This window comes from Rattus norvegicus, chromosome 6, assembly GCF_036323735.1.
Source record: "Rattus norvegicus strain BN/NHsdMcwi chromosome 6, GRCr8, whole genome shotgun sequence".
Classification (NCBI taxonomy): Eukaryota; Metazoa; Chordata; class Mammalia; order Rodentia; family Muridae; genus Rattus; species Rattus norvegicus.
In genome coordinates this window covers 114,942,912-114,961,225 of record NC_086024.1, presented here as the reverse complement: position 1 = coordinate 114,961,225, position 18,314 = coordinate 114,942,912, and the positions used below count along the sequence as shown (strand labels likewise).

General features: G+C 36.8%; 1 protein-coding gene across 51 annotated transcripts in view; it reads right to left on the bottom strand.

Annotated features, from left to right (window-relative positions):
- The window catches only part of Nrxn3 (neurexin 3), a 1,631,407-nt gene that overhangs the window by 42,848 nt on the left and 1,570,245 nt on the right, over nt 1-18,314 (bottom strand). For 27 of the 51 annotated variants that reach the window (XM_063261446.1, XM_063261425.1, XM_039111627.2 and 24 more), the window contains one exon: nt 8,367-8,454. In XM_063261446.1, the coding sequence (XP_063117516.1) occupies nt 8,367-8,454 (88 nt within the window). The remainder of the gene's footprint in view (nt 1-8,366; nt 8,455-18,314) is intronic. The other 24 variants (XM_039111661.2, XM_063261447.1, XM_063261427.1 and 21 more) reach the window with 1 other exon arrangement.

Genomic DNA, 18,314 nt, shown 5'->3' with positions numbered 1-18,314 from the left:
ACTGTCCACATCAAATGCCCACATCTTCATTAAGTAATGCATCAAGATTCCTGGAAAACAAGAGTCTAGCCCACCCAATGTACGCTTAACAGAGTGCTTTCTTTTACATCTACTTGAGAAATTTAGACTATCTTCAGAAATGGAACTGTTACACACGCCATGTTCTTTAAAAGAATAAAATAAAGGATCCAGGTACAAGTAAAAAAAAAAAAAACCATTGGCTCTTTAATGCTTCCATGAATTGAAAAAAATAAAATGAGATTAAAAATATGTATCTTGATTTAGAAAGATTAAAAGATAATCTTACCTTGTAATTTACATGGGCGGAACCAGTAAGTCAAGGGGGCTTTGGTTCCGTCATCAGTAGACATCTTGCTGAACATATTTATGATTTATGATAAAGCATGTGAGCACAAACTTGCTTAAGGATAAATGTGGATTTCCACCAGTGCCTCAGCAAGTTGGGGGAAGGCTCTGCTCTGTGCAGCAGAAATGAGGACGCTTCATTCTCTTGCTCTGTCTCTGAAGAAAACGTTCTAACTAGAAAGCTGATGATCTATGAAAAGACTCTTTGGAAATTAGCACTTCCTTAAACAGTAAGCCAATGTAATCATGTCAAAGAAATCAACAAGGGTTTCTCTTTTTTTTTTTCTTTTTTGAACAATTATAGTTGTTTCCCACTGTGAGTTTCCCCTGGAAAGTCCTAGAAAAGTGTGATTTAGGACTTCCAGGTGCAAACCATTGTTACCAGCCATAGAACTCAAATGGAAATTTGTTTTGCTTCTTTGTGAAGTTCCCTACAGGGGTAAGGTTAGCGGTAGAGATAGCAGGAGACTGAGAAGTAAAGACAAGACATCGAATCACATATTACAAAACAGAGAACAGAATCACAGAACGACACCATGACAGTAGACATGTAGACAAGATGGCCAGACAAAAGACACATGCTTGACTGCTATGCCAAGGAAAGAAGATACCAGAACAAAATCATACAGAGATGCTGGCAGTGCAGCTCTTAGGGCTGCAGGGGCCCAATAAAAATAAACATAAAAGTGAGTACCCATGACATTAAAACTGCAAAAGAAAGTTATCCCCGCTACTCAGACAGGGAACTTGCTGGGTTAGCTGGGATATGACACTTGGATGAAACACAAGATGGTGTCATAGCAGCTCATGCGCTGGTGATGGAAGCCATGGTTAGTTGACTACTACAAAACTGTCACTGGCATGCCACACAATGATCTTAGGCTTGTCCAGAAATAAAAGATAAAACACATATCCTGTATCTGCAATAAAATTCTTTTTATGCCATCGGAAATTCATAGGGAGGGGTATGTTTTTGTTTATAATTTCTCATGTCTTTCATTTTATTTTTCATCTCTGAGTACTTTGTGTATCTTTTTAATTAATTACAGTATCATTGACGGGGAGAGGGAAGGCAAGTGGTCTGTGCAGATATAGGGAGAAATTAAAAACAGGGGAAAGGAATGAAATCAAAAGGGGAATGTGAGTAGAAGGGGGAAGGGAGCCTAACATTTCATTCTTCGGTACACAACTTTCTTGGATCTTGTTGAGATTTGCTTTGTTTGAGAAAAACACTGAAGGGATGTACTGAAGGGGGTGGAGATACAACCCAAGGATGGCAAGAAAAGATTTTGTTGCCGTTTTAATTTTTTTGTATCTAAATATTTCTCAGGTTTAAAAACAATGATTATAGTTACTCATAAAAGTATAGCAATGAGTTAAAAATAGCCATAATGGTCAAAATGCTAAATATGAATTAAAACAAAAGAAATTGAACCACCAAAAATTCATGCGGCACAAGATGAGGTGAAACGACAGAAGATGGTTTGGGAAATATACAAGATACATATCTATTTACGTATATATACACGTGTATGTGCATATATGGATAGATATATCTGTATAATATTTTCTTTCCACCCTTCCCAAAGATAACTGAATTATGGAATTATGGAGTTATCATTATAATTAGGATGAAGGAAAACAAAAGCTAAATAAAAATTATCATGCTTGGTTTATCAAGTTAAGACAGTATCATGCATGTCTATGTTGATTGACGCTGCTTAGAGTGATGGCGTGAATTTCTGTGTAACCACATGACTGATGGCAGGCGCTGTCAATATTAACTTACATTAGTCTAATATCACTTAGACTATGTTTACATATGTATGGAGTAACAAGCACTTTTGTATAAACACACTGCATTTATATATATATGCACATACACAGTGCATGTACTTAGAGTTTATGAGAAGAAAATAATACATGACAAAAACTGAATGAAAGGAAACTCACAAAACTTTTCCTTTAAAACCCAACCCCTCTTTAATTAGTTATACATCCAAAAGAGGGTTTGCTTAATGATTCCAGCAAGCTCTTTCCTTAGCCTATACTTGCTTTGGCATTTGAAATCAGGAAGTTCTCGATTTGGGCATGAAAGTCTCTCTTTAACATGGACATTTATGCCTTGATCCTTAGATACCCTGGTTCTAGATAATCTTACATAAATATACTTGAAACTAAAATTTAGCTTTAAGCAGGAGTACCTTTTTATTTCAGTCACAATTAATTATAAGCTCGGTGTCTCTAAGCTAAGGTACACATGCCTGCTCCTTGGAGTGAATTTAATCAGAGCTGGAAGGGGATACACAATTCACAGTGTCAGAGAAACTCTCACAAAAATACGGACAATATCGCCAGCCTTTGCGCACATTGCTAAGGCTGTTTATTGGCTTTCATTCTTAGTTTTCTCTTGGTTTCCTTGTTTCCATACTTGCTTTTTCTAATAGACTGTGATCTGGGTGGTATCTGGTGTTGGCTTTATTTTTTTAGTATCTACTCTAGTGTCAACACAGAGAGGCTCACAAAATAAGTGGTTTGTCAACTTTTAAACAGAAGGACTTATACTCAGTGATTTCAGGCTTCCCTTCAGTTCTTCAACATACCCGAAATTCTTGAGTATTGGAGTTAAATACACAAATATGTTTATTCTATAATTTTTGTTACTAAGTGTGCTTATATGATGGAACCCATAACAGCAGTCAATTCACAGATGACATATTTAATATGTTTTATCAAAGGGCTATTGCTTACCTAAAAGTCATTAATTGATTCCTATATCTTTATTATGTAAACTACAGTCTTCAAGTCTCAAAGCATTCCACTAAGGTTAAAGGTTTCAAAGTGGCTTAAAAACTAACTTGTGTTGGAGTAGAGTTGAGTTATAAAGAGAGAAATCTTGGGCTACATAAACTGATATCTTAGTGAACTAATGAATATGACAAAAGAGGGCATTAAATAGGGAATACCATTGTCCTCTGAAAATACACCTTCATTTATAGATTGTCATAGATGACAACTTAAAATTTAGTAGGATTGAGCTTCGCCATAAATATATGATATCTTTTGCATACATTGTACTTTTGTTATAACTCAAATATACATAAATGGCTAATATTGTTAGCCAAATTGAGTACTAAATTAAGAGGTTTTATATCAATTTATATTCTTCTTTCTATAGCTATAACATTTATCTCCAATAATTTCCATTTTCTTATTACTCAATGTTTTTTGGAGGATAACACAGTTATCCTTCGAATATTGCCATGGTATTTTAGTTTGGTAATTTCTATTGTACTTGGAAAATGGTCAGTAGATTAGTGACATTTAATTATGATTTCATTAAATAATCATGTCTCTGTTCATAAAGGTCTTTCTAAAGTTAAATTAAGAAATAATTAAAAATTCACGTCTTTAATAAAAATAAATGTATGAACTCAGATTTCAAACTTGAATAAATTAATGATAAATATATTTTTATAAACAAAAATATTATAGCTAACATACTTGAGGCTCAATGGCTAGTACATTTGCGCTTTTATCATCTGTAGGGTCTGGATTATTTTGTTCTTCATACTTCATTTAGAAAATTATGGTCTTGACCTTCCAGCTGTATTTTTTACTATGTTCCAGCAAATAAAATCTCTAACAGTTTATAGAGCTTGGAACAACTCAGTGTCAGATTTCCTTATTATAATTATCCCATGGAGGTGGCTCAAACTGAATACAATTAAGACCCTGTTTCTAACCAGAAAGCATAACTCCAGTAGGCTACTGGTGTTAGAAAGGAGTTCCTGACAGACTGATTGACGGGTGGATGTTTCCTTTCAACTTCCTGTCTCAGTGGAATTCTGAGAGGTGATCACATTTAACAAAAGCCAAAGTGGGAAAAAAGCTAGTTAATTGACAACCAGAAAAAAATAAGTCACTTGATGCTGAAGAATCAGTATGGTAGTTGAGTTATGCTGTGCTCATGTCTCTAGGGCCAGCAGTGTTTCTGTTTCTTTTCCATCTGCCTATCAACCTGGTCACCAATACTTTTAGAGTAGTAATCTTATAGATATATAAAATCTAGCATGTTGGTTTTATATAATGGCAAAAAGCTAACTCACAATTACCTTTATTTGATATCATGTCTCTTATTAAGAATAACAAAAGTAAAGAGGGGGAGACAAGAAATGGAAAGCCAATTTCATGAATTCTCTAAATTTCAGAATCCATGCCAACATTTTAATTATAATTATGAATTTATTAAAGGCCTTCATCTCTTTTTGACTTGCATAACTTACGAAAGACTTCCAGTTCCTAGTGATGATTTAGACCCTATGCGCTTTGCCTCAATATAACTGTAGTTCTGAAAGACAAAGTTTGTGTGCAAAGAAAAGTCAGAAATATTAAATAAATGCTGACCTTTGCCAACAATACATCAGCATTTACAATGTAGAGGTTAAAATCCTGAGTCTCACGTTTACACAGACAACAGTGACTCAAAAGTTTTGTGGAACTTTTAATTTACATCACTCTAACATGGTGCAAGTTTTTAAAAACTCAGCTGTGAGTGTTTAGAAGATATCATGGCTCATAAAATGACGTAATTCTCAAGTCCGGGTTTGGGGAGAAGACTGACATGAGACATAGAAATAAATCCTTTGAAATGTAGATTTTTGTTATGCTAACGTTTATTTTCTCAAAGTTGTGAAATAAAAACAAATAAACAACATGGTTTGTTTTTAACTGTATGGAGGAGGTACAATTATAACTAGAAAATCATTCTCCAGTTTCAATTTGAGATTATTAAATATGTTGAATGTGATGTTTAATAAACTTGAATGAGATTTTAATTTTATATTTTCCTTTCTTGTGATTAGGATATTTTGAACTCACTTATTTACTTTTAAAAAGTACATTTGCTTTGAACTTGCAAGTTTTAGGTTATTGTCAATCAAACTTCAAAAATATTTAAATGGCCTTTAAACACTTTATGACTAAACTAAACCACGTTATAGCAGCCAAATGCCAGGGTGGGCTCAGGTTGTGGAAACAATTGTTTACAGGTCACTTCAAATTGGAAACATAACAATCCCTGTTAAATTAGAAAAACTACTTTATTTAAAACTTGATGGGTATACAAGATCTAGTTGGTGAATTATGTATTAAACTGCACAAATGCATGAAATGTGAGAATCTTAAATGGATCTAAAGGAAACAGAGGATAATTGTTACAGATAGGATCCTCTGTGATAAAGGAGAGAGGACAAAATATCCCTGACAAGGGGTGAATAAGGATAAGAGAACACACACTGGTTCTCTACCCCAATGTAGTATATATAGTTCTATCAAGCACCAGGCCTGAAGAAGAACACAAGTTTAGAAACTGCAGCTGTGGACGCGTGTTTAAACCCATAGCTTTCATCTCAGTGCCTCCACAGATTTGCAGGCGACGTGACGTGAACATCACCATTACTAACTGCTGGACAGGTAGGGGCTGAGTTCCTCTTGGCAGTTCAAATCCAGCCCTAGAAATTAGGAGCCTTTATGACTTTAATCACAGTGTTTTGAGAAAATGAGAAGTCTATGGAGATCATTGTTAGGTGATTCACAAGAGTTTTGATATCTGGGAACTCCATGGTGTCAATTACATCTCCATAGTGACCCTCTTCTCCCACCGGCTCATAGGAGCACCCATTTTCACTTTATACAAAATATGCCTCTGACATATTTCTCTGTACTCCCATCCACAAACACCAGTACTTTAAGTGGGAAATAAAATTAGAAAGAAGAAATGTTTGTTCTTCAAACATGGGGAGTTATGCTTGAAGAGGGATTCAATAATAGTCTTACTAAGCACTTCATGTTGGCTCTTAGGAGACTGGACTCTACAGTTACTTTGTTGATGTGTTCTTTGCTGCATTCTCGTGATGATTACCATAATTTAAAAACTGTTTATAACAATCACTTCCATATACCATTCAAAAGTGTTGTCGCTGGAATGTTATCTTCTGGATTTGAGTCAAGTAACACATGTGTGATCAGCAAAAAGGAAATGAACTTAGTTTAGGTCCTTTCAAGTTGGACTGTTCAAATTCAACATCAAAGGGCAGTAACTCCTCTCGGTCTGGGATCTGTGGGGCTCATGGGCTCTGTGATGTGAACAGTTCTTTATTTTCTGGAAAGAGCTATGTGGATGATTTTTGAGAGGACATAAGTAGGAAAAAGATGACAAAATAAGTCAAAACTGTTATGCTTTTATTTTCAATGAGTCATAATGGAAGAATGTGATAAATATTGCTCTACTTCCAGTTATCATTACTAAGAAATGGAGAAAACTAGAGTGAGGAGAAGCAATAGATCCTGATTAAAGTCTAAGGATCTTAAACTAGTCATCAGAAAACTCTGATGTTGGATGTATTCTATACATATATTGAGTTTGTTGTGTCTGACACACCGGAAAAGGACACAGGTGCTGTCAAACAAATTTGTGGACTTGCATTAGATTGGAGACTCTGTGTTGCAAGGCTTACTGCCATGACAACCACTTAGGAGGAACACTAGGAAGGACTGGCACAGAGCATAGTGATTCATTCTGTCATGCCTGAGTATTCAGGAAAGCTATAATAATCAAATGAAATAAGCACACTCACTTTTTAAACAAAAACTTGTGCCCAAATATATTCCCAAACCACTTGAAGATATCTGATGAACAAGGTCACATTAACCTTCCTTCCACAGAGCTATGCTTCCTAATCACCTCCTGGTGTGGTGAGGTCAGATTATGGGTATGTATCTTCAAGACACTAATGTCAGAAGCCCGCAGAACTTCCTGAATCCAGAGCCACTTGCAAGAAACCAAGCAGTCAGCATTTACCAAAATTTGAACTGTTCTAAATCATTTTGGGGTAAGAAGATGAAGTTTTAAGTAATTGCTACTTTTTTTTCATGAAGCATAATTTTTTCTGCAATTACAAAGAGAAAACACAATGGCTTGCCTTTTTTAAAAAAATGTTTGAAAAATATATAAAGTAATCCAAAGTATCAAGTGGAACTTTTATCTATTTATTTCAGCCTTTGTAGAAATAGGATGAGTTTTTTTTTTACTTTTTAAAAACATACACAGAAATTCGATGATATCTGTTCTCTATTATATACATATAAATGTTTAACTTAGAGTAAAATCTAAAAACAGACAACTTGGGAAAGTTGAAAGGAGAGGACTGGGGATGGCAGTTACCTAATGAACATTATATCATATATATTTCACTATAAAGGAATACCAGAAAATATCAAAATGTATCTGGGTCCAAATGGGGAGCACAGTGTGATTTTCAGTGCCAAAGTCAGCCTAACTTTAGCAGTCGATACATTTTGAAGCATCACAGCAGTTAACATGGCACGGTTTGCTACTAATTTTGTATTCCTCATACTATATTGCTTCACAAGTTCACTAGACATATAATGAACAAAATTAGTGTAATTGTAATGCCGTGTTAACTGCCGTTGAAATCCCATGGAAAATAATTTAGGTTACTTATTTATGCCATTTCTGCTCCGAACAAGTCTTGAGACTCATGTGATAAGTACCAATCTTTTTGTCTCCACGATAGGTTTATGACTTACAAACAAAAATTCTCATTTAAATGGAGGCTTTCCCTGCTCTTTGCCCCTGTCAATCTCAGAGTTGCCACTGGCAACAGAACATTTGCAGCAGTAATTCCAGTAGAGAATCTGAGCACCCTACCGTTTCAAGTTGGGGTGCATTTTGTGTACTTTTTCTATAACTATCAGAGACTTAAATTCCCCTAAGCTTTAATTGGTCTTTCCATGGGATTTGATGCTTTTGTTGATTAAATTAATATTTATATATGTATGCCAATACATATATAGATATAGGAAATACACATACATTAACATACTATAGTATATATAAAGCACATGTATAATCACATATATATGTATGTATTGGGGTTTTTGCAAATCAAAAAAGAAGCAAGCAAAACAAGACTGACCTGACCTACCTGTACTTGGTTCACACTCGACAAAGTCTTCATCATCACTTGAGCATTCAGCAGATGAAACAAGGTCATCTGATGTTGGCTATTGATGTTAACAGAACAGGGAGGGGCAGAGGGAAGAGAGAAAACAGAGGATGATAAGGACACTGATACACAAATACATTAACTCTCCGTGATCGCCCCCCTCCCATCATTACTGATGCTTCTCTTCTCTGGTCAAGACTGTCTGTATGGATCTCCTGGAAAGCTGAAGCCATCAGGCTAGCTGCAGAGACTCAAGCTTCCACTTCAGAAAAATCACACTGTGCTGTCCACTCTGATTTCTGGACTTGGAATCAGAAGGAAAGGGATTGCAAAGAATGAGCATTGGTAGGACCCAGCCAGTATTCCAGGCACTGTGCTTTCGGAGGGATTCGGTACATATGGCATATGGTCTCATACGCACTGTTGGGGGGCTGTGAATCTATAGGCAGCATAATTAATGAACACCACAGAATGCTATTCATTCAGTACAGCGTAATGGCTTCTCTTGCTTGCGGCAATTCCTTCTCATAATTGCTGCAATTAGCTGAATTAGTAATGTGGACTGGCAGAGTGATACAGCACAACAGCTCCTGGACATGGGTAAGACTCTTGTGGAGGAGAGAACAAATTCTCAGCGCTACACTAGTTCAACTTAAATCCGTTTAGTTTTTAATCCTGCAGAAACTTTCCAGTGCTTTAGAATTTGTCAGAGGAAGAACACAGACCCATGGGCATTCTAAGTAAAATGAGCCTTGCTACCACGTAGTAGGTGAGAAAGAATCATACTCATAACACAAATTCCAAGTGCAGCAAATAATAGCGAAAGAATGATAAAGGAATAAATGATTTTACCTACTAAATCCCAAACACGTTTTTGTCATATATAGAAATACCCAGTACATTGCAAAATTTTAATAAATACTCATTTCTTTTCTTCATCTCATAACATAAACCAAGTTGCTGCTTTTATTATTCCCAACCTATTGAATCTGCATCCATGTTCAAGAAGAAAGGGTGTTAAAGAAATGCCTTCTTTGTCTTTTGAACAAGTATTATAAGTCAATTGCTATGATAGATATGATTCTTATTAAATAGGACTTCTCAAACCTTCCATCGAGACAGGGATGTTGTGTTTAAAAAGACTAGAAGTCAGAGAGGTTAGGTGACTTGCTGAGGGACACACAGCTATTAAGAAAGCAAGTGACAATTTACCTCATGTATTACCACTCTTTCTTCAACCTGTCTTATAGATACCATAGGTTAAGGGCTGAAAAGATGGCTCGCCCTTAAAAGGCTAGCAAAGAACCAAAAATTGATATCATAGGTTTAGTGATAATCCACAATAACTCAAGACGGGATTTTATATTGGGCCCTAATGAAATAGTCCAATTTTAATGAAGTTATTAGGTTAGACCTAAGTGGAGTAGGATTACTGTCTCTCTATAAAGAAGAAATTAAGGCACAAATATAGAGAGGGAGAGGTCTAAATTGAAGTGCAGAATAGAGAAGGGCATCTACAAGTCAGAAAAAGAGACCACAAGAGAAGCTGACTTTGTTGACAACTATTGCTATCATGCCAAGATTCACTGGCCTTTATGTACTCCTGTCCTCTGCAACTGTAAGCCAAGGATAACACTTTGCTCCTTAAGTTGATTTGCCTATGGTATTTTATCACAGCAACAGGAGAACAGTGAATTCAAAGACCATGGACCGTACTACTTCCCAATGGCTAAGCATAATGTGTTTGTAACCTATATGTATGTATTAAATTCCAATATTGTTTGTGATACAAAAACAACATGCTAATTACCACACAACTTAAACAGTTTTCATAGTGGTAGACTTCCCAGTTCTGTAAGCATCGTACATGATTATATCAATCTATCTTCCCTCATGCATTCATTCATGAGGAGTTCATTCTTTGGTTACCTTAGATGTTTATCACACATCTTTGAATCAGGCACCCTAACAGTGGTGAAGGATTAAGTGAGAATGGGAAGCAACTGGTCTGCTCTCAGAAGTCAGTCTCTGATAAGACAGTCACATCAATGGGAAAGCTCAGCATGGAAAACTGAATGTTGTGACCAGCATTAACCTGAGTCACCAAGGAAGCAAGTCGTAGGAGACTGGGTGCATCTCCTAGACAGGAGGGGAGTAGAAAAGAAGCACTTAGGGACAGATGGGAATGAAGCAGTACAACCTGGGGATTACAGGCTGGAGAAAGAAAAGGGCATTTCAGGTGGAAATAAATAAACATTATTTGTTAATAGTCAGAAGTATGAAATAGCTCCATTTATTTGCATATCTGTAGGTAGTAGGCAAAGAAAAGCAGAATGACAAAATGACAGCAACTTGAATGACAATTTTTACCCCAGAAACCTCAGCTAACTAGCAGGGATTTAATATGCTGCCGCATCGGAAACCTCTCCTCTCCCTCCCTGCACCACATCAGGGTGCTTTGGAAGCTGACACACATGAATTTTGAACGTGGTCCCTAGAACGACAACCACAGCTCTGCTGGTGTATGTTAAACATCTTATATCCTTTACTTTGGAGAAGTAAAATATCCCTTAGTCCTTCTATTTTAACCATGTTCTATATCAAAAATAATAACTCCTATTACTCTTTTAAAATATATTTCATATGTTTAATCCACATGCTAGAATTGTTCACTTCTGTACTAGGTCTCATAAAACTAAAGATATGTATTATAATAACTTTCAAAAAATATGTCTATGCCAAGTACATTCTTTATGCCTTTCCTGGTAGAACTTCTTTTACAGCACTTACATTTTTTCTACTGGTGCTCATTAAAGTTACCTTAGAATAAAATTGGGATTGAACAAAGCTCAGAGCTCTGGCCAGGTAAATTTATAGATGTGTTTACCTTCGAATTCTCCCAGTTCTACAAACCCGACTTCTCATTTTCCTTCTGTGAGTTATTGTTTCTTTAATTACCTAATAATTTATTCTGCAAAGCCCTGCTCCTTCTTAGCATAGGGACATATTTCCACCATTGTCCACTGTCATCCTTTATTTGTTACACTGAGAAGTCGTTAATGCTATAATCAGGACAACCCATGGCACTGTCACCATGTCCTCTCTCTGACTGCCCAACTGTCTTCTGCGACTTCAAATTCTAACCTTTAGTCCTTTATCTTAGACCTGTACTAGGCTAATTGTTTAAGGCTCAGCTATTTTTCTCCTCCCAGCTCCTTGGAAGTCTGATTATTTGACCGAGATTAAGTGCAGGATAAAATAAGTCCTGCCAGAGGACAGCTTTATGAAATTATAAATAACACACTCATGAATGATGATCTCCATTCTTCCAGTGAAAAGGGGAAAGAGAAAAGCCCATAAATATCCCAAAGTCCCACAGAAAACAGCCATATATCTCACAGCTCTCCATGCTAAACAGAATGAAATCCTTTCAAATGCTTGTGGCTTGAGCCTTTTCTCTTTATATTTCTATTCCGAGAGTAAGAGTTAGAGATTGAAGTGCCTCGTGGCTGGCAGCAGAAGAGGCCTATGTACCTGTCTTAAAAACATTCATTCTGTACTTAAATAATGAATGCCAGAGTTACTTTTCAGTTACCAACAGCTTAGTGACTATAGGCCCAACCTATGACAGCAATGAGATTCTAAAAGTTTAAATACTTTATAAATTCAGAGTCATATTTATTCACTAAATTTTTGCCATCATTTTTCTCTTATTTTGGATCAACATCAACATACACAACCCTGGATGTTTTTTTTTTACATTAAATCATAGATGTTTAAAATCATGAAGCTTTGGAAGTTAAGAATTGTTAGTTTTATTACTTCTCTTCTAGCCCCATCATTTCTGTGAATTCGAGCCCAATAAAGAAACAAGGTCAGAAGGCAACAAGATAGAAGAATGAACTACCTAGTCTCTCAGTGTATTCGGGTTGAGCATGCTCTGGGCTGTAATCCTCAATAGAGGAGGCTGACATTGTATGACAAAGTGAAGCAGAAACAATTTGAGCTTGCTGTACTCAGATACCAGGTAGAGCATGACGTAAGCAAAAATGAAGGAGCCTAAGAGATAATATTAAAATGTGGTGAAAAGGCTATCTTCAGTGACCATTGCTTCCTTTTTTATGTGCCCAAATGGCAGCAAAGTATTGTGAATTTTCAATCTCTGCCATTCTGGGGGGGGGTGTTTCAACTCATCGTTTCTTACCTCTCTTCTGTCTGCCCACCAACAGTAACTAATTGCCAAGTAAGACATGTTTAGAATGTCTATCTTGGTTCACATTCATGTACAATAGGAAAACGTTAAGGGGACTATTCCTGGCTTAAAGGCACTACATTTACCCTAAACTAGACACCTCACTCAAAAATCCCAGTTCAAAACACATGTGATCTGGATAGGTATTTTTTTAATGTTTGCATTTACTTACTTAATCATTCATTTCCACCACAAATATGTATTAATTGCTCATGATATGATATGGCAATCAAATGCTGTGCTTGGCATCTGTCAGGCTCAATCTTTGTCCTTATGGGGTTTACAAACTGTTGAATGTGAGAAAGGAAAAACAAACACTACGGATGGTTTACAATCCTATGAGAGCCTTGTTAGAACCTATCAATTAATATAGAATATTTATTGTAATAAATATTTATTCCTCGTTACTTAAAACATGAGACTAGGAATCCAAGACAATTCTGCTTCCCTCAGAAATCTGCCTACCTTCCATTTTCTTCTTTTGTATAATGCAGAGTAGACTGGGATAAAGAATGACATGACTTATAATAACTCCTGCTAACAAATGAGCCTTTGTAGAAATCCCTCTGCAGATTCCAGGTTTAATTAATGGCAGAAAAGCCAAGCCAAGTGGAACTCTATATTGTGCCGAAGATCGGGTCCTCTGCGTTATGATCAAGGACTTCAGAGACAGTATAAAGCATGGCTTGGTGTTGTGTCTTGTTTTCTCTCCACTTTCAAGATTTCTCTTCTGTCTGTTCAAAATGGAAGGGTAGATCAAGAGACTAGGCGAGGGAAGAAAAGAGTGGGTACAAAGAAGATTAATCTATCTGGTGTCTGAGACAGCCTGACAGGAAAGAGGAGTATTGAGCCACAGAAGATTAACCAAACTTCAATGTATCCTCCCAAAAGCAGGAGGAATGTAATGCTACGTGGCGTTGCACTGATAAGCAAATCCCTCTAAATCCTTTCAATTTATTTCTTGGCATGGAGAAATTACATATTATTTAGGAAGCAAAAAAAAAAACAATAAAATAAAATAATTCCAACCCAGTCTACACCATCATCAAGACTCTCGATGGGGTCCTAGTGATAGTGTAATCACAAAGTCCCATCTTTGATGATGATTTTCTCCCACCTAGAGAATTGTTATTCAGGTCTATGGCCATACCACCTTGACCATCAAATCTGATCTTGTCTGATCTTAGAAGCTAAGCAGGGTCAGGCATGGTTAACACTTGGATGAGAGAATTGTTATTCAGGGAACTTTGACTGTATGCCCATTGTTAACTTTCTGTTTTCATCACAGATTTTTGAATATTTGGCATCTAACCATTCTAAGAGATGCCAAAAAATGTAGTTGATTCTTCAAATACTTTATATGCTTTTATTTCCTTCCTTCTTTTTTCCTAAAGATAGAATTTCCTTTGCAAGTGGGCTTTATGGCAACATTACTAAAGTCAAGGCACTGTTTCTGGTGGAGAATTACCAAGGACACAGATATTATTGTGACTGGAAGCAGGAATATAGGTGCCAGGAAGTGAGTGTATTCCTCCCATGCTCATAAGTTCATATCATGAGTAGCATTAATATTTTGGGGAAAAATGTTGATAGCATGCATAGGCCCATGAACTTTTCATACTACAGTTCAGCAGAGAAGAAGGGTTCTATGAAAATATAAGAACTATAGAATCATACTTCCTTGTGGAGTATTCTATTCTCCCTCTGTCTTAAAGTCTGACGCCATAGTCAAAAGAGTTAGCGTCTTCTTATTTGGTGAAATAATGGCTTACAAGACTTCAAATAATGAACATAGTGGAGACACACAGTGTAATGAGAAGAATAAGGCCAGTTCTGCCTAGAGGGACAGTATGACTGCTCAGGAACTGAATACATATAATGTGACAGCAAAGGACTACAGGACTTTAGTTTTTGGTCTCATGATGAACTTAGATATGTGAAATGAGCAAGAGGAAGGAGGTGAAGTAAAAGTAAAATGATTAGGAATCAAAAATAGCCAAATATTTAGTTCGTGCATGGCAAGGTCATTCCTACTGCAAGGACAATGTGATACTCATGAACATCTATCAGATCAGATGGTTCAGAAAGGATAAGACATAAGCATCTTAGAGAAAACAGGCATGGCTGAGGTTCACAACTAGCAGAAGAGAAACTAAACAAACTGGGTACAAAGAAGATATCATGTGCAAATGCACAAAGGAAAGCACACTAATATAGCCGAGAAATTAATGTGAGACACAGAAAGATTATCCATAACAACCACCTCAATGAATTGAATATGTAATCCAAAGAATAAAAAATGAAAGGTGGGCCTTTATCATTTATAAGAACATTTTACTTAGTCATTTAAAGGAAGGTAAAAGAATAAATATATGCTAAATAAACAAACGAACGAAAACAAACAAAGCCAGATGAAAATGTGGCACAATATTGCTGGCTAAAGTAAGGTGTATAAACTTGAATCAGGACTTGAAAAGCTATTGAGGTAATGGCAGATGTTCTGCAGCCATTGGCTTTGTGTCAGAACTCAGGGCAGAATATGACGGCCAACTGAAACACATGACAGGAAGCTAGAGAGATAAGAACTGGTAAGAAGTTCACTTTTGCTGGAGGAGTCTCTACCATTGCCTTAAAGTTACTGTACGAGAAGATAGGACAAAGCTTCCACAGAGAAAGACTATAGAGCCAAGCCCAGTAATGCTATTGACAGGTTGAATTTTAAGTTAGGGAATGTCTTCAAGTATTGTTCAAGAAGACATTCGTGAACCCAGATAGGTTTACTTACTCTCCAGGTATTGCTTCCTGATTCCCAATCTGTAGTATAATACTGACAAGCTCTTCATAAACATTAATTCAAAAATTCACAAGACTAACACAAACAAACTGAGGAGATTGTTCCTCTAGTAAAGTGCTTATTTCACGAGCATCCAAGTTTGTTCCCCAATACCCACATAAGAAAGCCAGTATGGTGGGGCCTAGTACAACCCAGCACTGGAGTTTCAAGAGAGACTCTGAGATTTTCAGATCAGCCAGTCTACCCAAGCAGGTGAGTTCTAGGTTCAATGAGAAAGTGCATCTCTCAAACAAACAAACAAACAAATAAACAAACAAACAAACCATAGGAAGAAACTGAGGAAGAAAAACAACACTGACTTCTGGCTTTCACTTGTTTCTGCATACATGTTGCACACATTTGCAAACATATGCACATATGCATGCATACAGGCATGAGCATGTGTACATAGGCGTGCGTGCACGCGCGCGCGCACACACACACACACACACACACACACACACACACACACACCTCATACAAAGTAAAGAGAGGATAATTTCCATGCAGAGTAGGGAACTATTCATGTTTTCTATTTATCTTTTCTAATGGAAAATGAGGCAGAGAGTTTTCCCCATTATAATTCATAAATAGCAGCATTCGTCTTCTGTCAAAGTGGGTGTTGGAAATACTGTAGGTACAGTGGCAGAAATAGGGACTCTGTGCTCATAATGTTCATGTACTTTGATATTCTTTTTGCCTTGTCATTCTTAACCATTTGGTTTTGTAGGTAGAACTCAATGGGACAAGGGAACACATATGCAAGCAAAGGAAACACATACAAGTGCAACATGTACACACATCCATGTTGCTTGCCATTCCCTCTACAGGGAATCTTCCAAACATTTCATGAACAGGGAATTCTGTTGACTTGGCAAGCATGACAGCTCTCTTGATTATTTTTCTATTGCTGTGAAGAGACACCACGACCTAAGACAAAGCATTGGATTTGAATTTGGGGTTTATAGTTTCAGAAGGTAGTAGACTCTATAATCATCATGGGAGGGAACATGATATCAGGAAGGTAGGCATGATTCTGAAGTACTATCTAAGAGCAGAGGGAGGGAGAGACAAAGGGAGGGAGAGAGCGAGAGTGAGAGCAAGAGAATATTAACTGAAAATGACTTAGGCTTTTAAAAGCTCAGAGCCTACCTACCTCCCAACAGCACACCTCATCTAACATGATCATACCTCCTAATCCTTCCCAAACAGTTTTACCAATTGAGGACCAAACATTCAAATATATAGGTCAATATAAGCCATTCAAACCACCATAAAAGCACTATGAAGTCTCCCAATGTCTCTCTTTGGGAGGTTGGTACTACCTTCTAGACAAGATTGGCAGGGGATAAATCCTTGCTTCAGTCCCATCATACCATTGTACTTCCCTCATTCAGAATTCCACAGTATGTGTCCTCTTCCAAGCAGTCTTATTGCTTCCTTTCTTTCAGTTGTTCACTAACTGAACACACTAAATCCAGTGTCTTAGAATAAAAGGAAAAGTTAGGACAACCCAGAGACCTTTTCAGTCTTTCTTTACTTTTCAATAATCTGAAGGGACACTGTTTCTAGGATGTCTTGGACTAAAAAGTGGAATAAAAACTAGAAAGCTAGTTTGGGACAATGATTCTGCCCTCTGGTTAGTACGTGGATATGATCTGTAAGTTATGCAATAAAATGTTGGGTGCCTTCTGTGACTCTAATTTGAGTTGGATGTTCTTAAATTGACTTTTAAAACACATATTACATCATATAAAATGGTAATGTCTGTGCTGATGACTTAATATTTTTCATTTTTGTTTCCTTAAAATATTAATAAGCAGATCTAGGGAGGTAGCTGTATTGTAGAGTTTTGCCTATCACATGCAAGGAAGGCCCCACAGGGTCAGCCTCCAGCATTATCTCTTGCCTTAAGTGTGCTTAAATAGCAAATACAACCATCATGATGGGTCTATGAAAGAAAGACTACAAGAAAGCTTTGCAGTCTAGTGATTTAACAATACTTTTCCTCCTGGGTTTTGAACAAGGAGATCCTTGCTTTTCTTGTCTGTTGGTTTCCACAAAGCATGTAGATACCCTGGAGAACAGTTCTGCAAAATGGTTTTTGAACAGGCCCAAAGAATGTGATATGGTTTTCAGAATCTCAAATTATGACAAATAGCCTAAGATCCTGTAGCTGGGTCCCTTGTGCCTCAATTCTTCACTGGCTTAATTCACTCTAAGTTACTTTGGAGGAAACAGCACTTTTCTTCACTGTAGTAGCTCTCCCGATTCGTAGCCCAAATCCTCAGCTTCCCTGCTTCAGTAACAATGTTTTAAAGAAGGTCTGTTTAGGGCCAGACTCCTGGAGCTCCTACTGCTTCCCAATTCCGAGAAACTCAGTCCTTAACAATCACTTAAATCAGATAATAATCAGATAATTTTCTGAAAAATGTCTTAACTCATAGATGGGTGGTCCAATAATAATGGGCACTCATTTTAAATGAGACAAGGAACTTTGCTAGCATAGGCACTGGGAAAAAACTTCCTTCTGAGAACTCTGAAAACTGGTTGAGTAGGAAGTAGGGCAGTGAATTGCCTTCCCATACCAGCTTCTTGGGAAGTGAAAAATCCCTGCTGCAGAGTCTTTGTTATCATCAGAAACTGTGTCAAGAAATATTGTAATTTATATTCTGCCTCTTCAAAAGAAATCAATGTGTCATCTGCTGCCTCCTTTTAAATATGAGCACCTTTATTCAGCTTTTCTGTGTTTTCCCCTCATCTTCGAGACAGGAGAGGAAAATGTGTTTTGTTTGTATATATATTGATTTAATCACTTTGAGCAAAAATAAAC